The sequence below is a fragment of the Poeciliopsis prolifica genome, unplaced genomic scaffold (genome assembly GCF_027474105.1).
Source record: "Poeciliopsis prolifica strain line A6 unplaced genomic scaffold, Auburn_PproV2 SCAFFOLD021, whole genome shotgun sequence".
NCBI lineage: Eukaryota > Metazoa > Chordata > Actinopteri > Cyprinodontiformes > Poeciliidae > Poeciliopsis > Poeciliopsis prolifica.
Window position 1 is genome coordinate 7126004 of NW_026562396.1, and position 27157 is coordinate 7153160.

The 27157-nt window shown below is 40.4% G+C and overlaps 3 protein-coding genes across 7 annotated transcripts in view; 1 reads left to right on the forward strand and 2 right to left on the reverse strand.

Annotated features, from left to right (window-relative positions):
• Positions 1 to 13061: 13061 nt before the first annotated feature.
• On the reverse strand, positions 13062 to 16835 carry psma4 (proteasome 20S subunit alpha 4). Of its 2 annotated transcripts, none has more exons than XM_055045256.1 (9): positions 16732 to 16835; positions 16312 to 16337; positions 16170 to 16212; positions 15540 to 15702; positions 15348 to 15425; positions 15147 to 15235; positions 14919 to 15049; positions 13451 to 13574; positions 13062 to 13298 (listed from the first exon to the last, which is right to left on the reverse strand). In XM_055045256.1, exons 2-9 carry the CDS (start codon positions 16312 to 16314, stop codon positions 13144 to 13146), a joined length of 786 nt encoding a protein of 261 aa, XP_054901231.1. In that variant the 5' UTR covers positions 16315 to 16337; positions 16732 to 16835; the 3' UTR covers positions 13062 to 13143. The 2 variants fall into 2 exon arrangements, with proteins under 2 accessions (XP_054901231.1, XP_054901232.1); XM_055045257.1 differs by having other exon boundaries at positions 16761 to 16822.
• A 2446-nt stretch (positions 16836 to 19281) lies between these two features.
• Positions 19282 to 23099, reverse strand: LOC129369537 (ubiquitin-like protein 7). Of its 3 annotated transcripts, none has more exons than XM_055045024.1 (11): positions 23057 to 23099; positions 22522 to 22704; positions 22296 to 22415; positions 22107 to 22192; positions 21639 to 21723; positions 21499 to 21556; positions 21273 to 21406; positions 20321 to 20370; positions 20059 to 20235; positions 19828 to 19941; positions 19282 to 19680 (listed from the first exon to the last, which is right to left on the reverse strand). In XM_055045024.1, the coding sequence occupies exons 2-11, from the start codon at positions 22694 to 22696 to the stop codon at positions 19540 to 19542; spliced, it is 1140 nt and encodes a 379-aa protein (XP_054900999.1). In that variant the 5' UTR covers positions 22697 to 22704; positions 23057 to 23099; the 3' UTR covers positions 19282 to 19539. The 3 variants fall into 3 exon arrangements, with proteins under 3 accessions (XP_054900999.1, XP_054901000.1, XP_054900997.1); XM_055045025.1 differs by having other exon boundaries at positions 22522 to 22753; positions 23057 to 23090; XM_055045022.1 differs by lacking the exon at positions 23057 to 23099 and having other exon boundaries at positions 22522 to 23039.
• Positions 23100 to 23676: 577 nt separating this feature from the next.
• cd276 (CD276 molecule) overlaps positions 23677 to 27157 on the forward strand; it is an 85283-nt gene continuing 81802 nt past the window's right edge. The window contains exon 1 of one of the 2 annotated variants that reach the window (XM_055044904.1): positions 23677 to 23892. The gene's annotated coding sequence lies outside the window, so the exon portion shown is untranslated. The remainder of the gene's footprint in view (positions 23893 to 27157) is intronic. The other variant, XM_055044905.1, reaches the window with a different exon arrangement.

A 27157-nucleotide genomic window follows, 5' to 3' on the forward strand; every position in this document is an offset into this window, starting at 1 on the left:
GAAAGGGGAAAGAATTGGAAGATAATTGCAGCAGGAGATGGGTTGTCGTGCAAGCGAACAACACGACTGAGTTTTGCACCAGTTCTTATCCGAAGAACCTGCAGCTGATTCCACAGCAGGGCTCAGTGGAAGTCTCTTACAGGCGTTTGGATTTTGCAGCAATTAAGTTTCTTTCCCCAACCCCCTGACCCCCTCCCTCCTCACGCCCATGAAAGAGTTAACAAAAATGATAAATGAGTGGATTCTTCCTCAGTAAAAACACAAACTCATGGAAGGAGTTCGACTCGCTCGCTTTCCTTTCTTTTTCAAGGGTGAGATCAGAGGATCAATATGAGTTTTGTGTCTGGGGATTTTCAGCTTCCAGCAGTGTTATGGAGCTGTTTTAGTGAAAGAGGCTCCCTGCACTTTCAGCCCGGTCTCACATCAAGATGTGTAGCTGCGGCGCTGCGCCCCGTCTCCCGTCTCGTACATTCAGGCCGCCACCAAACTCCAGACAAATCTGAGTCGCAGTCCTGGTGACTCAGATTTTCAGGCCAATCAATCACGCGATTGATTGGCCTGAAAAGAAGAATTCAAAATGGACAATGCTGCAAAAGCAGAATTTGCAAAGACCAGATCTGATGGATAAGCAAACTTGAAAGGATAATGGCACCCAAAGGGACCTGGACCAAAGCCTTCTGGGAGGAAACAATCTCTGTAATTAAGACACACCCAGTTTCTTTGTGAACTTTGTCATAAACTTGTGATGAATTCCAACATAAGTGGCTCAAATCAGTGCAGATCCTGCAGTGGAGACAAGGACGTAAATCCCATCTCATTATTAGGGGTGCGGGGGGGCTGTAAAGAGAAAAATGTGGTTTAGAAAATTTTTAAACCACATTCACAGACCAAAAATGACTAGTAATGCAGATCAAATGTGTTTTATCCTCAGTGAGCAACCTGTTGAGAAGTAAAACTGAAGTTAAATGTTGCTTCTATATGAGTTTTGTTCAGCCTCACTGATCTAATCTCTGCCGCACCTGTACAAAATCTTAAGCTTCTGAATAGTAAAGTTTTAATGAGTAACTGCTCTGAATAAAATTCCTCATAAACATTGATCTATTGAAATGGCTCCCAATACAAGTCATGGGCTGTTTTGTTAGGCTGCTTTATTTCTAAACCTTTTATAGTTTTGCCATGTCCGTGTTGACGGAGAACCAACTGGGGAGTTTTATAACTTAAACGTAACATTTAAAGCACCAGGGCTTACGTAGAAAAATATTCTGATTTTTTTTTTTGTGGCTTTAAAGGCTCGACATTGAAGACAGTGAGAAATAAAAGCACAGCTTTCTTTTTTTCCTGTCTGTTCTCGGCTCCCAGACAAGAAAAAAAAAAAAAAAAGAAGAGGTGTACCATAACCCACGTGAGACGTCTTTCAATGTCCAGTAGCTGATGGTCTGGTATTGGAAATTAATGGATTATCTTGGTGGCTCTGAAATTTTGGGCCTCCTCAGTTTTTCTTTTCTTCCTCTTTTCATTTTAGGTTAAAATGGCGAGAATGAAACTGCTAGTGGTAAGAAAATGGTTAATGGTTGGTTCTTAAAAAGTTTTTTTTCCCATAGTCTCAGTGCTCCTGGAACATTGGGATTATGTTTCATTTCTTTCATTTTGATTATTGATTAGAAATGAAAAAGACAGATCTGAGTCTCGTTTCGTATGAGACTTTTTTGTACCTCCACAGAGTTTACTCAGGAAAATATTTTCCCCTTAGAAAATGCAGAGCTCTGTATTTGTTGATTTTATGAAGATGTGATAAATATCTTGGACAGATTTGTTTGTGACCCTTACGAAAAGATTCATCTGAGTCTGGAGCTCAAGTAAACATACAGTAAGTCGTGGATACCGTCGCTGGGACTTTTATAACAACTGAAAATTACCTGAAGTTTTTCTTCTCCCTGAATTTGCAATTTTCTCCATGATGTGATTTGTTTCCACTCGTTTTAAGTACCAGAACATGCACATATTTCAGCATTTTCCCTCGTTCTCGTTCTGTTTTGGGGCTGCTTTGCTGCCCACAGTGACGACTCACCGTGACAACGAGTGGATCTCAGACGCCATAAATCTCTGATCACCAACCCCAAACACGTGATAAACACACATTCTCCTGTTCCTGTTCTGCTTTGCAGATCCTTGGTATGGCTCTCATCTTCTGCACCAGGAAGACGACAACAAAACCTTTGAGCCGTCTTATTGAAAAGAAATAACACTCAAATATTATAGGATACAATGCTTTAGGTGGGTAGATGAAATAATTAAGAGCAAGGTCAAATTATCTAGCTCCACTAATCATACATAAACCCAAAGCAATATTCCTGAGCGTTTCCCGTTGCATTTCCAGAAGTTTCCCTTTAAGGTTCAAAGAGCCCCAATAAGATCAGACTGGACAACTTCAGATTTTGCTGGCGAAAATGTCCTTGTCTCTTTGTTGAGCTCTGAACACACCCAAATCACAATGTCCGCTGTACATCCCGTTCATGTTTATTTTTATATTCGCGTGAGATAAGTAATTAGAAACGTTTGCTTCAATCCTCAACATTTCCCAAGAGTAGAACGTGGATTCGGATTCCCGCCAGCGACTTCCTGTGTGGTGTTTGAATTTTCTACCACCTCCTAAACCTTACTGGACAGCACTTAAATATGGGCTTCTTTGTAAATCCTTCTGTCCTTGCTCTGTGTTGACCTGTGATGGACTGGCAACTTGTTGTTGTAGTCTAAAACTAAATGAAATAGATGCAGACAAAAAAATGCCTTGCTTGTCTTTTGCATTTTGATCAAGCCTTATTAAAGCTCTCTTACTTTCTTCTGTTTGTGAGATCCACCAATGATGCACATCGTATCAGATTTAAGTTAATTCCAGCTACATGATTCCATTGAGCTGATTTTACGCGATTATACATGCTGTGTATGAAAAACCTGTGGTGCAAAATGAATATTCCTCCGTAGTTTTCTAAGCAGGATTTGCCATGGAAAACTGCTCCAATCTGTCCCTAATAAACAAACTTGTTTTTCAGAAGAAGAATACAAACTCTGGTTGCAGCGTTAAGCTGTGGGCATCCAGAAGACGTAAGAAGGCAGAGGCAGCGAGCAGAACTAATTTCATCAAATATTAAACCAGATTCTGGGTCTCGCCTGAGCGGCTCAAGATTTCAGGACAATTTCTCCAAAGCATGAGAGCTGACGACACGCGGGCCCGTTTAGTCATCACGGTCAGGACGTTTTAACATGTCGCCAACTCGCAAACACGTGACTCTATTTCAGACTTTTCACAACGTGGATTGTGGTTTTATTCCGACAAATTTGTCAATTAGAAATTTTGGGGTTAGGGGTTGTTAAATACAAGCATGTTTTTCTTTCTTTCTTCCCTTTTTTTTTTTTTACATTTTACTTAAGAATATGTTTGTAAAGGTCTGTCGTAACACTTGTGTTCCAGGATAAGTTTGTTTTTAGTTAACAGGTCTTAAACCTACCAAAATACTTTGACCAGAATTTAATTCAAGCTCTTGCTTCAGTTCCTGTTTGCTGTTTAGCGGAGAACGGTGATCCTGACCTGTTCATACGGATTAAGCTATGGATGAATATATAGCGTAGTTCTCATTGTTTCTGTGTTTTGGGAAAGAACTTTGATTCTCACTCTGCTTCAACTCGCTTACAGTCAGCGCCTCTCACCTACCGTATTTTTCGGTCTACAAGTCGCCACCTTCTCGCCCCCCACGCTTTGAACCGCGCGGCTTGCGAACCTTCTTCAGAGTGGCGGGCTGGCCAACCAGAATTACGTCAAGAACACGTCAACGACTCATCCAGGAAGTCACAGACGAACGCAGCATCTAAACGACACATGCCTTATTTGGCTCAGTTCAAGTCACAAAAGGGGGATCCTCTGTTTCTCAAACACATCGCGGTGATCTCCAGAAGTAACAGTGACGAATGAAACTAAGACCAGTTTCAAACAAAAGAGCTCTGAAGCATGCTGCATATGGTGATTCTGGTGCTGGCGAACGAGAACATGTCACATCACAGCGTTTTAAAAACGTCTCCCTGAACAATACTTAAGGCTGCTGAAGCCTTGAAGCTTTTGAACACCACTAGATTCTTGAAGTCAAGTCAGGTTTACTTGCACAGCACATTTCAGCAGCCGGGTATTTCAGAGCGCTTTGCATCTTAAAAGCATCATAACGTCACCAATATTGAAACAAGCAATATACATGACGTTTTGTCAAACATCCTAATCAAAATCATTAATACATTAAATATGTTGATCAATGTCCCATTTACTACTAATCAAAGGCAACTCTAAACAAGTGGAACCTCGCAGTTTTAGTTTCGCAGTTTTCTGGACGTTTGTTCCAGATTTGTGGTTTGTAGAAGCCGAATGTTATTTCTTGCATGTTTGATTCTGGTTCTGGTTCTGGGGGATGCAGAGGAGACCAGAACCGGAAGACCTCAGAGGCCTGGAAGACTGATACAACAGCAAAGTTGGTGAAGAACGCAATGGTGAAAGAAAGTTACCAAGAGACGTCAATTCTTTTAAAAAGTCCCGAGTTCCAGATTTTTGGGGTTCGTATTTTACAGTCGTCTCCTGCTCTATTCCCGCTCCAAAGAGGCGGTACGCGTTTTATTTGGAGAGAGTGGAAATTCTGCACCTCAGTTGGGCATTTTAAGGACATAATCAGTCTTGTGTAGCAAGATGGGGGTTTTATAATGGCAGAGCTGAATCAGAAAGCATGTTTTTCAGGGCACAAACCGAGTGCATTAACCACGACCGACCAATAGGTTGGCGCCATCCCATCAACCTCCATCGCCTCCGCCCAGCCCCTCCAGCTGAGGCGTACTTAGCACCATTCATAATGCATGGTCACCACCCCCAGCCCGCAAGCCTGTCATGGCTCGTTCCATTTGACAACTCGACCCGACTCTGCTTTTGCCCCTAAGAGGACGTGAGGGGCTGCATAATTTAGACGCCGCCCGCTGTTTTCAGAGCTCATCTCTTATCAAAAATGCAACAGACTGAGTTTCTGGGGGAGTTTTATCTAAAGGGGCCAATGGAAGACGCTCCACTCGAGACAATGGATGTAGGCCAAAACTTTTTCCAACTTTCAGCGCACAACTTTGGAGAAAGCCGGTGACGTCACTGAAATGCACGACTCTCCACATGCAGCCTCTTCCCGAAACTCGGAGTGAGGAACGGAGACATATTTGAAATATTTAAAGCTCAACTACCAATGAGGAAAAAAACCAAACCAAAACAAAACAAACCCCATTGCCTCCACTGAGTCATCTATTGGATTTCTTTTAATCAAAAGAAAATACAGATATATGGATCTGTTGTCGCTCTTTAGTTTCAGCTGCTGACGTAGAACGTCTATCAAAGTCCAGTTGATCCATATTCTTTACATTGCACAAATATTTAAACACACTTAATCTCAACAGATGTGGGGAAGGTGGGAAGTGTAATATTTTTAATAAGTCAGAGTACTGTTCCTGGGAAACAAAAGGGCCTATTGTAGGTGGCTCATGTGGCGGATTCGGACATCTGCAGCCGGGTAGGTCAAGGTTACTAGAGAGAACACCTGCACAAAATATCTGAAAGAAAAACAGGAGTTTACTGGATTTTTTTATTATTTATATTCTCTGGGCTTTGGGGAGTGTTTAGAAGATTTCCTTTGCTCTTCAGATACATTTTGCCAGTGTTTGACAGAACCTCCTTCCTCTAACCCATGGATATGAATCATTCAGTCATGAAAAGACGCTCAAACTCAACGTGCACCGGACTGAGAAGGTGGAAGAATCACGTGTCGGAACTTTGTTACCAGTCCCTTGGCTCATAGACGTCATTTAGTTGACTTTCCTTTGCTCCATTTGTGGAAAAAAACCAAACATGGCACAAGAATGTGACTTCATTGTTTCTCTGAAAAGCTATTTGCTAATAAACTGGTATTCTGAAGACGACATCTTTCCACTTTTTCGTTTGACGGGTTTGAGAGTTTGCATCTTTAAGATGCAGACTCCCCTCATGTTTCAGGATTTTATTTTACTTTTTGGCTTGATATGTTTTCTTATTTTCCTCAAAATAAGACTAACTCTTTAGTGTTCAGTGTCGAACAATCCACTTTCCTACTTTATTCCATATCTTTGCTATGTCCACATTTGACTTGTTTTACAGTGACTTTGCATGTCAAATGAAATCATATTTTAGTTTGTTTTTATTTTTTTTTGTCTTTATCACAAACAGAATAAAGAGCAAGTTGTGTTTTGAAACACATGAGACGACGACTGCTCCAACTCTGATTTAAAGCATTTTTATTCAAGTACCGTTTCCACAAGTCATCATTTCAATTTTGTACAAGAAGTACAACGATGTGGAGACACACGTTGTGAAAAGAAGTTGTAAAGCACGCGCTGCCACTGAGAACATAAGGTGTGCCCTCAGAAAGCAAAGACCCATTAAAATCTGTCATATGTTAAAAAAGGAGTTATTCCTTTCCACTGTCACCTCGTTCTTGCAAAAAGTCAAGTGATTGGCTTCCACAGAAAGATCACTTTCACAGTGAATTTGATTGCATTGCAGTATAAACTAGGATTACAGATTTCTATCTGAATGTGTACATTAAAAAGACAAAACTTGCCCCCGACTATGTTTTTTGCGTGTGCACCGAACCAGTTTGTCGTCAAATTACATGTGGTGTGAAGTGGTGAACTGAACCAAATGGAAATTTAAATCTCTAAGCAACTACTGGGTCATTTCGAGACTTTGTCCGACATTAAGACCGCCAGTGCCACTCTCATCTCCACCAAACCCCACAGTCGCGCTCCGTCGGCTACAATAGCTTAATTTTCCCGTCTCCATAATAGGTCACATCAGCAGCACGGCTTGTAATTACTGTTTACTGCGACTCGGCTCCATTTATGGAGAACTGTCTTGATCTGATGAGGAGAACAGAGTCTGCAATGTCCGGGATTTCAGGCTGCTCGCAAAATGAGTGTCATGGATGAGAAGTTTGCTTAATGTGCGATTCCCACTGAGGTTGGGATTTTGTACTCCAGTCAGTGAGTGGCCTTGGCTGAAAATAGGAGTGGATTGTGAGAGTAAATGTAAAAAGCTAAACAGGAGTTCCTTTGGAGACTTTAAAATTTCTCATTATTTTGTGGGGGTTTCTTAACCCGGTGTGGACTTGAAGTCTGAAAAATTATAGGCCCCACTTTATAAATACGTAATTCCAGGTAATAACAATCCAGGAAACCTCAATACGTTGCTTGGCTAAATCAGGCTGACATCCTACAGTGACACTTTAAAAGCTGATTTTCACCTTCCTGTAGAAATTCAGTTCCTGCTCTCGTCTCTGCTCAGAGTTTATCTGCACTGAATTCAAAACAGTTCAGGCACTAAAACTGTATTCGAACTCTGCGCCAAGCTACTTTTAAAAGAAACTTTATCCCCAGACTGCAGCATTCCGGCAGCCAGTCGTAATTAGAACAGAAGAAAATAAACAAAAGGTTGTGTAATGCAGGGAGGGATGCCTGGGAGCCAGTGACGATTCTCCAACTGGACGCGTGAATCTTATCTAACCCGACTCGGAAACGCGTCATGTTCGAGAATGAGGATGTCCCGGTTCACTTCCACCCGTCGGCCGACGTGAGGCTGTTGTCATAACGAATAATAAGCTGGACTGATATTAAATAATTAACTCTTAAATCCTATCTTGAGTGGCACTCTGCAATCTTTTGTTTTGTCATGCTTTTGTACATTTTTTCCCTCTCTCCGACCAGTAAAACGAGTTCCAGCCTTGTGAATGTGTTTTCCGTAACTCTCTGTTGGACTTTGCTACATTGGCATGATTCTCTGTGGAAAATGGTGGCGGCAGCATCATGCTGCGGGGGGATGCTTCACTTCAACAGAGACCAGGAGGCTGGCAAGATGGAGGAATCTGAAACACGATGGACGACCAAAACCCTTCAGAAGTGGAAAGATGTGGATATTCTCCTTCCTCCTGACCCGAAACATTACAACCAAAGCTTTAACCGGACTGGTTCAGAAGAAAAAACATTCATGTTTAACAGTTACCACGGTAGAACCAGCTGAATCTGAATAGAAGAAGAAGAACGTGGCGAGACTTCAACACTGCTATGCAGAAACACTCCGACTAATCTCACAAAGAAGAAAACACTTTATATATATATATATATATATATATATATATATATATATATATATATATATATATATATATATATATAGATTCCAGACAACTTTAAGGAGGTTTGTTCTTCAGTCACATTTAAATAAGGTTGTCATTTTCAGGTCATGGTGCCGGCACCCACCCACCCAAAAAAAAAAAAAAAAAAAAAAAAAAAAAAAAAAAATATATATATATATATATATATATATATATATATATATATATATATATATATATATATATATATATATATATATATATATATATATTTTTTTTATATATATATATATATATATATATATATATATATATATATATATATATATATATATATATATATATATATATATATATATATTTTTTTTTTTTTTTTTCAAAGCTGATGGCGTTACACTTAGGGGTGGAAATTAAAAATTTACAGGCCATTCAGACGTTTCACCGGCCACTGCTTTTTTTTTCTTTTTTTTTTATTAATTAATTTATTTTTATTCAAATGCAAACCCCACCAGCACAAGCAAATAACATAAAATACATTATTTTATTCTTAACTCCATAAAAACCAATTTACTGACAGCAACTTTACCATGCACATGTAAAATTTAACAGGGGTTCACTTGAAGCAATTACTAACGGCAAACTTTAACTACACGACATTCTTGCAATAATTTCCTGCGTTGAACATTTCCACATTTTGGATGCAAGTCCCCGAGATATTATTTACTGTCGATGTGTCTGGTCAGTTTCAGGGGGGGAGAAAGTACTCTAAAAATGTACTTAAGTGAAAGTACAAATATGCAAGACAAACAAATGCACTCGAGTAAAAGTAAAAGTACCACATTAACATTTTTACTTCAGTAAAAACAAAAAAAGCACTGTCTTTTAAACATACTGAAGTATTAAAAGTGAAAGTAATATTCCAGTCACAGCTTTAACAAGTTTTTAAAATTGTCATTATTTTTTATGGTTTTTTTAAATTATTATTTTAAATATTCAGCCAATACCATAATTTTCTGATCTGAAACATAAAGAAAAGTATTAAAAAAAACTATGTTGAGGTTGAAGGAACAAGTGTGTCTCTGCGGTTCTGTGGAGCTCGACATGCAGCAGGAGCTTTATCGCAGGTATAGATTAATCCAAATAGCCAGCAGTGGCATTAGCTGATGATGTGATAATGCAGCGCACAAAATCGCTGACTGACTTCCAGAGATTTTGCAGCTGAAAGTTTGAGGATAAGAAGATCGAGGCCTTTAAGAAGTCTCCATGTTGTGTTTCAGCTCCTCCACACGCTGGTGTTTCCCCAGTGGGGGACTGGATGGATGGATGGATGGATGGATGGCTGGCTGGCTGGCTGGCTGGATGGATGGATGGATGGATGGATGGATGGATGGATGGATGGATGGATGGATGGATGGATGGATGGATGGATGGATGGATGGATGGATGGATGGATGGATGGATGGATGGATGGATGGATGGCTGGCTGGCTGGCTGGCTGGATGGATGGATGGATGGATGGATGGATGGATGGATGGATGGATGGATGGATGGATGGATGGATGGATGGAAGGATGGATGGATGGATGGATGGATGGATGGGATGGATGGATGGATGGATGGCTGGCTGGATGGATGGCTGGCTGGCTGGCTGGCTGGATGGATGGATGGATGGATGGATGGATGGATGGATGGATGGCTGGCTGGCTGGCTGGCTGGATGGATGGATGGATGGATGGATGGATGGATGGATGGATGGATGGATGGATGGATGGATGGATGGATGGATGGATGGATGGCTGGCTGGATGGATGGATGGCTGGCTGGCTGGCTGGCTGGCTGGATGGATGGATGGATGGATGGATGGATGGATGGATGGCTGGCTGGCTGGCTGGCTGGATGGATGGATGGATGGATGGATGGATGGATGGATGGATGGATGGATGGAGGGGCTGGGTGGTGAAACTTCACTGACCTGAAGTGATGTTCTCCCTTGTTCCTGTCAGTTTCCCCTCTTTGAAACTCCTCTACTTCTTTATATTCAGTCCACTTTCCCTCCTCCTCTCATCTTCCTCCTCCTCCAGCGCTCGCAGGATAACATACCGGCTGCCTCTTGTTTGGATAAGTTAATGCTGAGATGTCAGCCTTGATTCTGATGTATACCACCTGCCTTGGCCTTCGGCTGACCTCGTTCTCCGGCTCCCACTGCAGAGACATTCCAGTGCCTTTTCTGGCGCTGTGTTTACACTGCAACAGATTGCCCCCCCACTCCTCCCCTGCTCTTCCTATCCGCTTCATCGCGGCGAGACGAACTCATCCCCAAAAATGCCCGCGCTTGTTTCGGGAAGATTTGTGAGAGGTTTCTGAAGGGCTCCTTCCAAAAAGGGTGAAATATTTGTATAAATGTATAATAATTGTTTTGTTTTTTTTTAAACAAGAGTTTGGGAGTGTTTCAGGATCTCGGGGAGGGGAGGAGGCCTGCGAGCAGCTTCGGTCATTCAGATGCCAGAATCCTCCCACTGAACGCCGCCAGAGCTCATGTGAACACCCTGACCTCACTTAGTGCGCCCTTTAAACGAGTCGGCTCTGACAATTTGCCCTCCAAGTCCAAAGAGACGCTCACAATGAGAGGCTGACATCAGTCGAAGAAACTTTTACATTTCAAGCGCCTTCATCGGAAATGTGGCTCGAGCGTCTCGCTGCTGAAAGCTGCCCAGAAATATGACTAACATATGTTTTTAAAAAATATCTATAAAACTATTACCTTATTGCAACTCAACTGTTTGTTTTCCTACTTAATGAACCTCAAAGGAAAAAAAAAATCTTTTGAGATGAGATTTGAAAATGACGTCATTGTCCTCCCGCTTGACGATTAGGTGCCACTTTGTGTCGGTCTGTCACATCACATCCCGCCATGTTCCGCTGAAATGGACGGTTGACATGTGTACTATTTTTTGTGTGTGACATACTCCTGTAGGAAGGGGCTCAAATTATTTGAAATTCCTCTCACATATATGTACCTGGGGTGCAAAGAAATATGGAGACAGCAGAGCGGAGACTCATGAAGTTTGATTCGCTCCTCTTCACTTTCTAGAAATTCCTTTAAGGCAATCTCTTATCTATCATACTAAAGAAGATCAAATGGCCATGATTCATAGTCGACTCGAGGTATCTTTTTGCTGCACAAACCAGCACAAACGTAGTTGAGTTGATTGACACAAATTTTGCCTGATTTTTTCTGAGGTGAAGGTCCGGTTGACCTTTTATGACCTCTAGTGACGTTTCTCAAAACCTTCGGAATGATAGCGGCACAAATGAAATCTGTTGCTGCACAAAGCAGCACAAATTTAGCACAAACGTTTGAGGCCCGTATTTGAAGAAGGTGGGGGTTCATTCTCCATGAAGTTGATGTTTCAGTTTCCTCCTGAAGCTTCTTCCTATTCCTGAATGTCTTGAGCCTCCCTGATTTCTCCTCTCACTACGCTATCGCTGCTGTCCAGAGCCTGCCTATTTCTTCATGCCTTCGTCCTATTGGTCAAAGCAGTTGACCTCCCTTGTTTCTCCTTCCCTTCTCAAAAAGTCGACTTCCAGTAAAACAGGAGTCATTCTTCTCGTTCTGGCAAACTGTGTCGATTGTAAATTCTTTTGCTTTAAATAATATGTTGCCATATTAATGCGTACCCCGTGAGTTTCTGTCAGGATTATTATTTATGCTCCTATGCAAAACTCATTTCACTTAATGCAGAATTCAGGAAAAAAAACTGTTTAAAAAAATTATTATAAGTTGGAATTGTGCCTCTGTGTTGCTGAACAGTGGTGAAACAAATCCTTCAGTTTACTGCCACACGGATAGCTGATACAGTAAGCCTTTTTTTTTTAATCCTCCACAGGACTCCCTAGAATTTGCTCAGGTGGCTTGAGGAATAAGAAATAATACAAATATTACGCTTTCACCAAAGGAGTGACAACACTCAACGCTCCCAGCAGCTGGTTTCGGTCCAGCCGGGGCCACCTACAGAGTAACTGTGTGTTTACGCCGCTCAGCAATACAACAGACGGTTTCTGTCACATTTACCACCTGCTCTGGACTCACAAAGTTACATTTTAGTTCAGGACACGTCTTAAAATTCAACAGTGACCCGACCTCTGGTTTACCAGCAGCTGGCCCTGGTTTGTGAGCACATGTGGGTCTTTTTCTCTCTCTCAGGGTCTCCCTGTCGCTCAAAATGAGGTGATGTATAAGACCGGCTGTCATTTCTGATCTGCTGTTATCCAGAAAAATATCAGAACCACTTTTTCCCAGACAGTGAAATTACAAATGCTGTATAACGCAAACACTATCGCCACCAAGTGGTAGTAGTAGTGAACGACAAGAAAGAAAAGCTCTCTAGGGTGTGACGTACGATGGTCTGGCCAAAAACCAAGAAAATTAGAAGACGAGAGATTTTAAGATCTTTTAGAAAAAGCCTCTGTCTTTCCTTTTTTGTTATCGTTTCTGTCTTTCTCAGCTTTTGAACATATTCACCTGCATATTCAATTAAAAACTCGTGAAGTTGTTGGCGTGTGATGCTGTTTCTCTTTCTTGAGGAACGTGTTCATCGATTTGTTAAGTGACAACGGAATGCAGCATCTCTCGCCCTTAATAGCATCCCTGGTAAGCATGTCGAAAACCTCCAGACAAATTTTCATTTTATTCTCTCAATATCATAAACTGAAATGGGAAAAAAAAAAACTTTTGAATGCAGTCAATGGCCAGTAAGTGTGATGTGTGTGGTGTATACGTCATAGTTTTTCCAACACTTCAACCGTCAAATTTCTGGGTTTCAGCCAATAGCTCAAATATAAACACATCTATTAATTTCCAAGCATTTATTGTAAAAGACAGAAACAATACAGGATTTGATGAGACAATGGAGGAACATTCTTTGCTTTCTTCTTATTTATCTTTCTCTTTCTGCTCCTTCTCCTTTTTGTCCTTTTCGGCTTTGGCCTCTTCTGCCTCGTGCTTTTTGATGAGTTCTTCCACTTCCTTCTGTTTCAGCACCTTGATTCTTGTTTTGCCATCTTCTCGCGTCAGGGTGGCGATCTCAACTGCAAGAGTCGACAAAGAGCTGCGTCACGGTGTTCAGAGGCTTGCCCGCATCATTTCGGTTTTCTATTCGTGAATTCCAAAGTTTATCGAATTTCGTTCCAATTTTAAATCAATCTGTTATCGGTAGTGAGTTAGTTTCTCTGGATCTCACCTTTCTCTGCTGAGAGCTTGCTGACGTCCATTGTTTTGTTGAGGACTTTGACAGCCAAAGCCAGGGCAGAGGACAGAGTCATCTCTCCCTCTTTGTAGTCCTGCTTCAGCATAGAAACAGCAGCCTGAAACCAAGACAAACACAATTAAATAGCATCCAAGGAAAAAATAATCCCTTGGATTATTTGAAGTTGTGCTTTTTTAGGGGTGCAAATCAACCAAGTTCATTTGTGGAGCACATTTCAGCAATAAGGCAGCTCCAAATGCTTCACATCATAAAAACACACAAAAAATGCATAGTCACAAAAACGCCACACAGACTATAATTCTGAAACATTTTGATGAGTGCCACCATCGAAATCATCAATACACATCAAATAGCTTGGACAATGTTCCACTTATTGACTTAATATTGGTTTGACGGATTATAATCAGTTCAGACTTTGATTAACTCATAGCATTCACTTAAACTTTCTGGTAGTAGTTTCGCCACCATCCAGCAGATGGCAGCAGATGGCACCACCTTAAGCAGAACCGGTTGATATAGAATTAATGACCCTAGAAAACAAAAACAATCCAAATGGAGTCTGGTGTGGGATGGAAAACGCACTTTATGTGATTCTGTTTTTATAAATATATACAATCCATAAGCTCCTTAAGTTTCAACAGAGCTTATTCAGCTGAGCTGCTGCATTACAGAGCAGAGTCAGCAGAATATAAAACATCGAGTCCTTAATGTTAAGGAAAGATGTCAGCCCTCTTGATAAAAGAGAAAACACGTTTTGTTTGTTTTAAGAAAACGGTTCCCTATCAATTAATAGTTAGTCGATTGATAAAAATCTAAGTAAGATTAAGTCATTAATCGATGACTTGCATCCCAAGCTGAAACCTTCACTTTATAAGGGAAATCCGTAGGAATTTAATCACCAGAAATTAAAACACAGTTTGCATCGAGTGCACAAACATTTATGGTTATAACTGAAGTTGTGCTGCCTCTCATCAACGTTCAGCAGAAATTTCAAACTTACAGTGGACTTGTCATGCTAAATTTTACTGGAAAATAAATTGTTCTAGAAGTTATTGCGATAAATAGTAGCATTGTGGTTTTGCATCCATTTTCAAGTAACATAATTGTAGCGGAAAAATAATCCAAGTACGCCCTCTCAAAGATAAATAAACTTTCAATTCTAATGATGCTTTAACACTGGAACTGGAAGAAATGTTAAATATCCAAAATAAATCAACAAAACGACAGATAAAAGGAATTATGAAGTCTCTGAAAACAAAATTGTTCATCAAAAAAGGGGTTAGTTGAGACCAATGAACCAGACCGGAGACTTTCATCATCCAATTTTTGGTATAAAGAGAGAGAAAAAAAAATCAATCAATAAACCAGGCAAGTGAAAATTATTGAGGTTATTTAAATTTATCATGAGAGTAATCGATATATTGCGACAGGCTTAACTTACAGCACTGTTGTTGCCGATACAGGTCGCCTTCCAGCCTCCGTAGTTACCGCTGGGGTCGCTCTGATATAACTGGAAGCCGTAGTGTTTGTCCCAGCCCATGTACAGCAAAGAGACGCCAAATGGTCTCTTACCTGTCGAGACACCAAGCGCCGGTGATCCAGTACTTCACTAAAGTCAACTTTATGCTGGGTCAGATCCACGTCTCCTTCAGTGACCTGAATATCTCACCTCCAAACTGTGTGTAGGCTTGCTTTATGTCACACAGAGCTGTGACCAGCTGTTCGCAAGGAATCGGCTCCTGGTACTGCAATAAATATCTGGAGAGAATTCAAACAGGTTAGGTACGGTTAAGAAGCAGCTTGTTCAGGATTTAGCTTTTTGAATCAATCACTGGCAGCTTTGCAACATTTTTTTATGGTCGACGCTGACCTCTGTGCAATAAGTCGCAGCTCATTTGTGAGTACGTTGGCATCTGATGTGATCCCAGCAACACTGCAAGCCATATCCCTGAAAGAATAAACACATAATTAGCTTTCCTCCAACAAAACCATAAAAAAAATGAAATCAACAGTTTTTGGGTTTTTTTTTTTGTAAGAATGGGAGTCGGTGTGTTTTCCTTACTCGTTGAGCTTGTAGATCTTCTCGGAGAAGAAAACCTCATCAAGGAGTTTGTGAATGTTGCGTCTCTCAGCTGCTAACAGCACTCCGTCGTTTGCGAGAATCCCGAGGCACGTTCCGGCGTGACCGATCGCTTCCATGGCGTACTCCACCTGGTACAGACGCCCTGCAATTTATGGGGTAAATTATATTAAAACACTGAGATAAACGCTACTCCAAAGCAGAGTTTCTAGGTCATTTGGCTAACACAGGACAGGTTAAGGAAGACCCCAAGAACTAAAATGTCCTAGTCATATCAAAACTTTTAACACAGAAATAACTAAAGCTTTAATTGTTGCTGTGCTGAATATTGTCTTCCTAATGTTCAAAATAGTGTTCAGAAATGTCAACATTAATTTCTTTGCACAATTTCTTTAGTAGCAGAATACACCAACAATAAGGAGTGGATTGATCAATAGATCAATCAATGGGTAGGAGATTGGGGTCGTCAATTTTTTCCTGATTGGTGATCAATAGATCAAATACTACAAAACCCCTCACCACTAGGTCTAAAACTCATCAACCAACACGATAATTATCATAAATCGCAATAAATCTCTTCCAAACCCTTTACAGAAAAGGAACACGACTTGCCTTCAGGTGAGAAGATGGTCGTCCGAGAGTCATATCTGCGTGACTAAACCACAACAGCCATTAATTAAATAAGTACAGACTCATTAGGTATGCTTTACATATACATGACATTTTGAATGTAAAAAGCAACTTAGCCACAAACCATTTTCCCAGGTCACTGGAAATATCCTGGAAAAACAGAGACAGGTTTTAAGCAGCAGAGATCAGGGACAAACAATGATGGCGACCGCTAAACGTTAATCTAATATTGCAGATATTGCGCATGCAGTAAGAAAAAACATGTAATATTTTGGAACAAAAAAGGCTCACGTGTGACTCTTGAGTACCATAATTACGCTTAAAACCGAACCGTCTTATAACATCCACTGGCAGCTAGCGGGTAGCTAACGAGTGCGACAGAATGAATCTGCATTATCGCAGCATGCTAATGTCTTAGCCAGCTAACTGGCTGCTTTAAATGCGTAAACGTCTACCGGATGAGCGTCATTTACAGAAAAGCTATGCTGGCGGTTGTCAAAACTAACATACTGAGACGCAAAGGCAGGCACCGACTTATTATTACCTTGAGTTAAATTCTTAAAGTCGGCGTACTTTTGCTTAGGCTTGGAGATCCAACACTTTCAGTTTGCTGTTTCCGCCTTCTGACACCGGCGTTTTGCAGCAGGGATGTCGCGGCTCAGCAGCGCCACCTGTCGGCAGGAGGACCGATCAACCTCCGGCTCTGTATCATTGCACCGGTAGTGATGCAGAGCTCCAATGGTTGCAATGTCCACTCAAAAACAACAAATAAATAAATAGTTAAATAAATAAATAAACTTTTCAGCGTTATCATGGCATTATATCAAATTGCATTCGATAAACACTTTTGATAAATTCCTACTAAAATTCATGGCTTTCTGCAGGAAAGGAGAAAAATCTTTTATTTTAATTTTTTTTACACTCAAAGGAAATTTTGATCCAGTATATTTTTCTCAGAACTGTTTTGCTGACAGTTCTGAAATGGTTTGCTCAAAAGTGTGAGCAAACCATCCTCGTTTAAAGTGCTTTCCATTTGGGGGCATCAGGTGGATGCTCCCATATTTCCCATATTAAGTACCCCTGAAAGTCCCCATGTTAAGTCCACCTGTATTTCCCATATTAAATCCTCCTGGATGTCTCCCCATGGCGCGCCAGCTTTTCTACATGGACCTGGAGCTCCAAGGGCGTGGTCAGCCAAGCTCAGTGTGGCCCTGTGGTGCCTGAATCCAGGCTAGAGAACCTCCATGAGTGCCCCTGGTTCTCTGGAGCTCCAGGACCAGGGTCTGGTTCGGTCAGAGTCCTGTTTCATGGATGGTCCTGGAGCTTTAGGGGGTGGTCAGTCAGGACACGCTGGAGGGACGATGTTTCTCGGCTGGTGTAGGAACGCCTTGGGATTCCCCCCCAGAGTATCTGGAACATGTGGCTGGGGAGAGGCATGTCTGGGCCTCCCTTCTTGAGCTGCGACCCCTGCAACCCAATCCTGGATAAGTGGAAGAAGAGGGCTGGGCGGATGGATGGACAGATGTTTTGCTCTCCAAAAGGCTAAATTATGTATTATTTCCCAACATGACTTATTAGAGTCAGTGAATTAGCAAATGTTTCTTGTAATATCACATCTGATGTTGTTGCTCCTAATTTCCGAGTCAAAGACTCGGATGAGTAAAGTACTATACTGCCATCTAGTGGATATATTGGAGGACAACATGAGCGAATCCACTCAAAGGACTCAAGTTCCTGTTGAGCTCAATGTGGTGGAGAACGTTCACAAAAACCTTTTAAACCACAGCAAAATGCACATTCAGCTTATTATAAAAGCAATGTTAGACAAACAACCTGCTGATTCTTTTTTTACTTCTATTGAATCACAAGAGAATTTACAATAAATGACCTGATACACAAATATTCAGGCTTCGCTGCCATTTTCTCTTTTAATCTAAAGAGAAGTCCGAAATTATTGCAAGATGTAAGATGTAATAAGATCTCGTCACAGATGATACATGAACTAATTAAGCAGACTTTTATATATTTTTAAAACTAGATGGCACATTGAACGTTATATACAAGCTTCTGGTATTTATTTACTTATTTTATTTTTTTACTTTTTTAAATTTATTTATTTTAAAATTGTCAATACAGTAATCAAAGCTCGAGTGAGAAACTGCTGGATGTGATCATAAAATGATATAATAAAATGAAAATAAATGTTTGGTGCTGCTGCACTAAACATTTTTCATTTAAGAAAACATAGGCTTATTATCGAAGCAAGTAACATCTTGACACATCACTGTTTTGTATATTAAAAAAAAAAAGTCTCTGTGTTTTGGCCCAGAAAAACAATACTTGGTTGAATGAAAATTAATCTCAATATGCCAGGAGTATCATTTTGGACTTAACATGAACAGGGCATGTTTTTTTTTTTTGCTATATGTTGAATAATGTAAAAAACTTTTGTGAAGAAATGCCTAATGGTGCCTGTTATTTGCTTTTCAAGACTTTAAGGCCACACGAAAACAAAGTCTCAAGGATACTTAAAGGGGTGCTTGGCTGTATTATGCATTTTGTAGGCACACAGCGCAATTTTAAAGCACATTCAAGCAACTATATTACCTTCAGTTGTAAAAATGATGTACGTATTAAAACAGAAGTAATTTAATTTCAGTGTCTGTTTAAGAAGCTCCTACCCTCTCTGACATCATGGCTAACACTCATCTATTATACTGTTTATAACCATTCTTAGGAGTGTTGGATAAAGGAGCAGATGTGCAGTTCATCAGATGTGCAGTTCCACCAGGTGTTTGGTAATTACTGTAGCTCCAAGTCTGGAGGAGCTGAGAGGAGCGGGTTTTGGGGGGAGGGCAGCTGTGTGGGACTGAAGCTTGATTTGGAGGCTGCAGCACAAAGAAGGAGCTTTGTGGAAATAGTTGGGGCTTTGTGAAAGTTCATATGGGAGATTCATAGATTCTTCAAACATGCAAGAAAGAATCAAATCACACACTTGAAGTATGTTCTTAATGACAGAATAACATAAAAACATGATGCAAAGCTTAAAAAAAATCAATGTACATAAAATCCTTTAAATAAGATAAGGCATAGATAGTTTTAAACAGTTTTATTATAGCGCATTCACATTTGTAGAAATGATCAATCAAATCAACATGGTCATCAGTTTGTACAATCTGTGGAGCGTAATTTGAACTGCTGATTAAAACCAAACGGTGCAACAGCAACGACGACCACACAGTGCAAGTCGTAAATGTCCTCGTTTGCTGGCAGTCAGGGAGCCAGATGTTTTCCTGCTCTCTCCTCCACTGTGGGTTCTGTCCGTAGGGGGGTCCTGGTGGGAGGTAAGGGCTTAGAGTCCGGGGCCTCCAGCAAATATGAGCTCCAGGGCAGCCTGGATGTCGCCATCTGTGGCCTGCAGCGCTCTCAGCATCAGCTCCTCATCCTGGATCCCCATGTCCCTGAGCTGCTGCAGCTGGGACTGCCAACGGCCCTGGCAAAGCAAAAGGAAGAAAAAAATAGAAGAAAAAAAAAAAAAAACGTGTTCAGAAAGACTAACCTTTTATCCAAATGCCACCTGGTTAACATTTTGTTTCTCATTATCCCCTAGAAGAAATGAGCGCACTGTGGGTTAGCTCACCTGTAGAGCAGACATGTTGGTTGCCTGCAGAGCTTGCTGCAGAGCCTGGCTGAAGAGATCATTACTGACTGGTGTGCCAGCTGGCATTGGGGCTGCGCCACTGGAGGGGTCCATCTTAATCAAAGAGAAAGATAGAAAAGAGTCGCAAAGCTGCCAGGATTCTGTAGAAACGAGTCTTCTCCCCTTGATAAATAAGAGGCAGCAAATCCAGGTCAGTTGTCGCTGTCTAACCTGACTCGTCGTTGTCGGGGTAACGGCGCTGCTGTCGGGTGTGCTGGCCAGGGCCAGAGCCGTTGCGAGTTCGCTTTGCGTTATCGGCCGAGGCCCCGTCGCTCCGCTGTGGCCCAGAGAGACGGGGCGCATTCCTGCCGGGAGCCCGGCTCGGCTGGAGGGACCTGCTGGACTCCCCTGTCGAAACACACTCGAATAATCAGCCCACATCCGTATTCATTACAATATCCTGTCTTTATATGAGGTGTGAGAAAAGACTTACCGAGTGGAATTCCTCCTCATCATCTGACATGCCTTCAAACATGAAGCCGCCTGCCAGAAAAGAGATCCGACTCATTTGTAGGGATGAAACGATTAATCGGATTATTCATGACGAGTCAATTACTCAAATAATCGTTGACTAATTTAGCAGGTTATCTGCGGGTTTAAGAGGGTCCAATTTAAGACCTTTTCAAAGCCACCTTGAATGAAATTCAAGACTTAAAAAACTAGACATAAAGAAAGGTTGTGGGATCCTGCTGGACTCTAATCAAGCATAACAAAAACTGGGAAACTGGGAAAACTGGGAAATACAATTGGCATACAATTGAAGGTACCTTCAACCGCCTCGAAAAGTCCCATGAAGAAAACAAACAACATATACAAAATTAAATTGTCCTGGCATTATAAAATTTAAGACCCTTGTTTAATGTATTTAATATCAACTTAGATTTTGAGACATTTCAAGGACTTATTATAAGTCACATCGATTTAAGACTTTTTAAGGATTTGCGAACACCTTGTTTAATAATCCTTTGCTAAAAAATGACTTAAATGTACTGCGTTATTGGATTTTGGGCAATAAAATGTTTGTTTTATAAATTAAAAAATGGATTGAATATTTTTGTTTATTTGAATCTTTCAATGTAGTTTTAATATTTTCTGAAGATACTGAAGTGGTTAAATGAAAAAAAAAAAAAACAGCAGAATGCACCAATTTTTAAATTCAAATCATCGATTAGTCGTCAGACTAACTGCTCACTAAAATAATCGTTAGCTGCAGCCTTGCTAATTCTAGACCATTTCAACATACACAGTGAAAAGGTTACTGTAGTCATATATATATATATATATATATATATATATATATATATATATATATATATATATATATATATATATATATATATATATATATAATTTTTTTTTTTACACATATTAATCTCATGGCTCACCTGGCATATCACTGTAAGAACCGGCAGAAACATTTCGGGAGGAGCCGGCAATGGACTGGGCCGGCATACTGCCGGCCACCGAATGCAGGACCAGGATGATGGCGTTGACCAGGGCCGGATGTGAACTGATTAATCTGCAGCAGAAAAAGCACTGCGAGTGTCATATCATTTGTCACAAAGTTGTGGGATCCTGGAAAAGATAAATAAAGCTAAGAGTCACACTCACACGTCCAGCATGTTGGGGTCCGTGAACTGTACAAAGAGATCTTTGTCTTGAAGCACTCCTGAATGTTTAAAGGGGACATGTTACAAGTTGCAATATGATGCAGAGCTATACACGTCTTGTGGAGTTCTGCTGAGTCTTACCTAGAGCAACAGGGTCCGACCTGAGCCCGGGAGTGGCTACGATGATCTGATCCAGAGACTCTTTGTTTGTCAGCATTTTATAAACCTTGGAGCAGAAGGAAAGAAACAGACATCAATATCAGCTAGGATGTTTTGTGATAGATTAGCAAAAAGGATGGGAGTTTGTGCCCATTCTTCTTCACCAAATAGCTTTATTTCATATTTAGATCAAATTACAAACAAGTAAGACGCTTAATTGAAGGGTACTGGAGGAAATGGCGCTAACGGCAAAGTTAAACCACAATTGCTTTTTGTTTTATTTGTGGAATATTAAAAAAATATAAAGCATTGTGTTTGTTTTTCTTTCATTTTGCAATTATGGGCTCCTTTTTGTTGCTCCATTACATGAAACCTCAGTAGAAAAACCAAAATGAAATATCGGGAACCAAAAACATGTAGCTGAAGCAGTATTTGTGGAAATCTACTCACCGAGTCTCTGTAGGCAGAGTTGAGCGAGTGAAGCGCAGCGTGAAACACTCTAAACTCTCTGGCTGCTGTTGCTCTGTTAACAGGCTCTGGAGAAGTGATCACACACGCATATGCATTCACAATCAGATCTTCTGTGTAATTTCCAATAGGGATTTGCCATTGTTCATTATCGATGCAGCATCCACGGACCTGGGTTGCCCTCTGGCTCCGGCCACGTCTTCTTGAGAATGTGTAAGGTGGAACCTGGCAGAACTCCACAGGCATCCAGTGTAAGATCATCCTTCAGTTTCCTCCCGCAATGAACCAGCTCTGGACAGACGGGACACTTTAGATGGGATTTACACGCGCGATAGTGTTGTAGTGTCAGTGAAGCCCAGAAAACGAAGACATTCACAGTTTATTTGTTCATACAGACCTATTAGCTCAGGATCTGGGATCGAGTCTGGAAGCTGGGCTGCTACGAGCTGCTTTAACGTGGCCACTCTGTATCCTCCTGGTGGGACGTCCCCGGGCATCATCTCCGGGAAGTGGAAGGTGGATTTGGGCTGATCCACCAGCTTTAACGACAGGTGCCAATCTGAAGAGGTCATCTTTTTGACTTGCGCACCCAAAATGCAACCACAACGCAGATTAGCAGATGACCAGCTCTGAAGACACATCAGATAACCTTACATTTAACTGACAAGCTGAACGGCTGTCAGTGCAAAGTAAAACGTTGCCTTTTCGCATTGCTTTTGACCAAATTGTTAATTTATAAATCGAAAGTCGTGCTAGCAAAGCAGCTGAGCCGCTGTTAGCTGATGCTACATAAAGAAACAATTTTAAGAAGTACAAGTGAAGGTTTCGTAATATATGATTTGTTTTTTCGCTCCAGCCCCTGTTTATAACAGATAAACACAGGTCCCGCACAGCGGCTTTTAAATGTTACAGTGAAACAAATGCACACTCACCAGTTTTCTTGTGTACAGACACCGACTTCCGGGTTTCAACCACGTGACCTGTGCTACGTTCACATCGGCCACGTGAACAAAGAAAATTCTATTTACGTAGTTGTAAACGCAAATCTATCTATCTATCTATCTATCTATCTATCTATCTATCTATCTATCTATCTATCTATCTATCTATCTATCTATCTATCTATCTATCTATCTATCTATCTATCTATCTATCTATCTATCTATCTATCTATCTATCTATCTAGATTTAAATGATTCTATTTACGTGTTGTTATGAATCTAATTTGGTTTCAGAGTACTTTAAAAGAACAAGTACTGCTTTATTTCCAGTCACACAGAACTGAATTGTAATTGTATTATATCGAAATTGTATTATTTAAAATAGTATTACTGAAGGCAAGGTCATAAAGTAATGCTACAAAAAGGAATATTACAAAGATCATTTTAGATGATGACTAAAAAAAAAAAAAAAGAACTATCAGTACTGAACGCTTGCATGTCTTGTTTCTTTTGGACCTATCGTCTTCCAGGCTGCTTTCACTAAACGGTTAAAGAGTGAAGGAGGGTCGGTACGGCGGAGCCTCCGCATGACATCACCGCTGGACAAAGCAGCAAGGAGTGGTTTCTTCCTAGGGACCCCCCCCAAATCAATGAAACAACCCAACAGGAGAAAAAAAAAATTAAATCCCTGTCATTTTATCTGCCGTCTAAATCAAAGCGCGTGGACTGCGTTTCTAGCGGTGCTTGGTCGTGGGAGAGGAATGAACCGCTCCGGAAAATAACATCGTTTGGGCAGAGGAGAGAGAGCCACCACCGCTGGACGGTCGGTGAGTTTTAACTTTCGTCTTTCTAAGACACTGAGCATGAAATGTGTGTGAGCTAAATAATAATAATAATAAAAAAACGAACAGGGAGCGTATCTCCTGTTTGCTTAAGACTCATAATAAATAACAGTAAACTTTGGTTATTTTGGAAGTAAACGCAGCACCAGCTGTGCAGCAAATGGAGCCGTGAAAACTTGGGGGGGAGATAGAGCCCGTCATAACCTCAGCAGCTCCATTCACAGGCTCCAAAGTCAGGCTTAATCCGGGTTTTTCACTCCGAAGAAGTTCAAAGCACAGGGTTCTGTTCAAAAAGGGCTAATAAGCTAACGTTAAATAGAACACGCTGCGCCCCCGCTCGGCAAAAACCACCCACTGCATCTATCAACAAAAAGGTTTGTTTGAGGCAACAGCAAAAAAAGACTTTCTTAAAAAGCAAGACGCAACAAAATCAAAAGGAAAACTGTTTATTCGTGAGCAAGCAAACGGATAAAGAAAGGGATACAAACACATAAAAGCGACATGAAACCCAGAGGATAAGTGAAAAGATGAGGAAGGTAGTTTAAAGAGATGCTGAGCAAAACCAATGATGAACTTGGAGCATTAATAGTTACTGTATACTCGGGCCGTCTGTCCTATTTTTCTTTTCCCTTCAACCTCTTATACGACTCTTATCCCCTTCTCTACCAATTCCTGAATTCCCCATTTAATTCAGGCAGTGGTCAGAAGATTCCAGACACTCCCTCAACAAGTATTTTCACTTCTCACTAATATGTACAACAGAAAAATACGTGACTTAACCCTCCCCCATGTGCTGTGTCAGCAATTAAAAGTCTTACAACACCAAATGTTTACATGCTTGTTAAGGAAAAACAAAAATGTGTTGTGTGGTTACACAGATCTATCAACCAGACTGTTTTCTTAATGGAACAAATGACGATTTTTATTTTTATATTGTAGGCTACTTAAAAGAAAGCATATACTGTGTCTTTATGTGTATAGATAGATACACATAATATAGTTGGCAAAGGTCAAGAACTTTCATGCTACCCTCATTTTAAAATAGAGCACTAATTAGTAGTGGTGCACCGATTTGTAGTTTTATGGTCGATCTTTGAAATCCTGACCTGCCAATTCCGATTTTGACTGGTAATGAAATGTTGCTAAATATATCGACAAAGTCATGAGGTTGACAACATTAAAGTGACTATTGTTAACTTTAACAACAGTTAACAATAGTTAACACCAAACAGACCTGGTGGGCGGTTCTGTCTTTGGGAAAGATGTACCGACTGGCCAATTTATTGGTGAACTCCTACTTATTAGTAGGATAAGTACTCAATAACCAGGACTCCCTTGGGAAATATGTTTCTTTAGTTTTAATGGAATATACCAAAACATAGGTCAAATAAAAAGAAAGCATTCATGTGATTAGCAACACCTGCTTATGATATGATCTCTTTGGTTAATAATCGACATGCTATTAAAGTTGAACCCATTTTTTAAATAGTTATTTGAGTTTTCAATCTTTGCTGTGATTTCAAGAAAGGCTCTAGGCTGCAGCATAACACCACCTTATCCAAAACAGACACACACAGCATGTACTTGTGTATATATATTGATCAAAACCAGTGACTCTCATACTTTGCATAACCTCACTAATTACTCAATTATTCAGTTACCTACAGTCAAGAGAATACTCAATAACTTTGGTCTCAAAATTCAATATGGCTGCCAAGTGTTTAAAACGTTGTGAAAGGAGTGATAACAAGCATTTATTTGAACTTTTGGGAGTTTGTACCTTGGGGATTCTTTCGCACAATTAAATAGATGCAAGCTGTGTTTAATTAGTCTGGTCACCGTGTTAGGCATCGGCAAATCTTTGTGATTGCTGGCAACTAGGACATGGTTAAAATATCTTTGGTGCTGTCACCTCTTATACTGACACTTATTACTGCTTCTAATCATCTCTTCTTAACATATTCTTATATTTTCTGTTTCATGGCTTATTAGCTTGAAATTAAATATTTGATACCAAGACATACACTAAAAGTCACCACTGGTAAGTGTACCACTGTTTGAGAGCCATGTATCTAAACCATTCCTAAAGCTTTACGTTTGGGTTCATTGTCTCAGGTCTTTTCCCCTTTACTACCTTTGTCCATCCAACCTACTTTGACCACTTTCAGTGTCCCTGCCGAAGAAAAACTTTCCCCTTCCTTTACATTTTCCTTGTGGCGTGTGATTTCTCCTGTCTTTCTTTCAATGGCTTGTTGATTGCTGATATTTCCCACCTGAGCAGTGGATCTGAGCAACTCCTCTAGAGCTTGCAAAGTCGTCTCGTCTGCTTCTTAAAAATAATTCTCATTTTCTTCAGCCTGGCAGTTTAATTAGATGATGATACGCTGCTTTATGAAATGTCAAAGTTTGGGTTGCTGTTTTATAAGCATATCCTGCTTTGGTTATTAAATTTTCATCCTTGAACCATTCCTGAAGCTTTTAAGTACCACCTCTTCACTAATTCTGTGATTTCTGAAGGCAGTTCATCTGACTAGATTTCATTTAGGGGTATGACATTGGAAGAGGATCAGTACATGAATAATTTTTTAACGAGGGTTGCACTGATTGCAGTTTTCTGTCCTCTTGCCAATCACCAAAATGCCTGATCTGCTGATTCCAGATTTGACCAAGGCCAATTTTTCTGTCTGAAAAGTAGCTAAATTGGTTGATTTTCATCCCTGTGCAGAGGTAGATAAGATCCAGGGATAAGATTGGTTTCACATGTAAGTATAGTAAAATTAAGGAAATTGGTACCAATTTATTGATTTTTTACTGACATTACCTACTTTGTTTTGCTCTATTACATACAGAAGATTTAACCTCTAACTTGACAAATTTTGCACATTTTCAATAATGTATTATGTATGATTTCTTCTTAAAGCAAAAGTAATATATTTGTGCACACACACGCAGAAACGTATGGAAAATAATGCCTTTTGTAGCGTGAAACCAACAAAACACAAGACAGGCCTCAGTCCATGTACTCTTAAAATCACTGCAGCAAAGGCTCTCAAACTATATTTGGGGGGAAAATGATAAAGTTTCAATCTGTTAGCCAATCTGTTAACCAATTAGCTCTGTGACAGACCTGATCAACAGTAATCCATTTGTTGCTAAATATAAACCCCCATCTTCAAAGTTTTCTTTGTTACGCAACTCTTCCGATTAGATACTCCTTTCATTTTGATGGCCCATTGTTTAATTTGACAAA

Bases quoted from the DNA above. Each gene is read 5' to 3' on its own strand.
- psma4 (XM_055045256.1), bottom strand. The intron at 15,703-16,169 runs GCAAGTCGTGTT...CATAAATTGCAG, and splicing joins GACCATCTTCTCACCTGAAG to GGCGTCTGTACCAGGTGGAG. The intron at 15,236-15,347 runs GTCAGCGTCGAC...AATTCTCTCCAG, and splicing joins CTGCGACTTATTGCACAGAG to ATATTTATTGCAGTACCAGG.
- LOC129369537 (XM_055045022.1), bottom strand. From the start codon at position 22,765: ATGTGTCTTCAGAGCTGGTCATCTGCTAATCTGCGTTGTGGTTGCATT. The intron at 19,942-20,058 runs GTTAGACAGCGA...TCTTTGATTAAG, and splicing joins CCCCGACAACGACGAGTCAG to ATGGACCCCTCCAGTGGCGC. The intron at 19,681-19,827 runs GTGAGCTAACCC...TTGCTTTGCCAG, and splicing joins CCAACATGTCTGCTCTACAG to GGCCGTTGGCAGTCCCAGCT.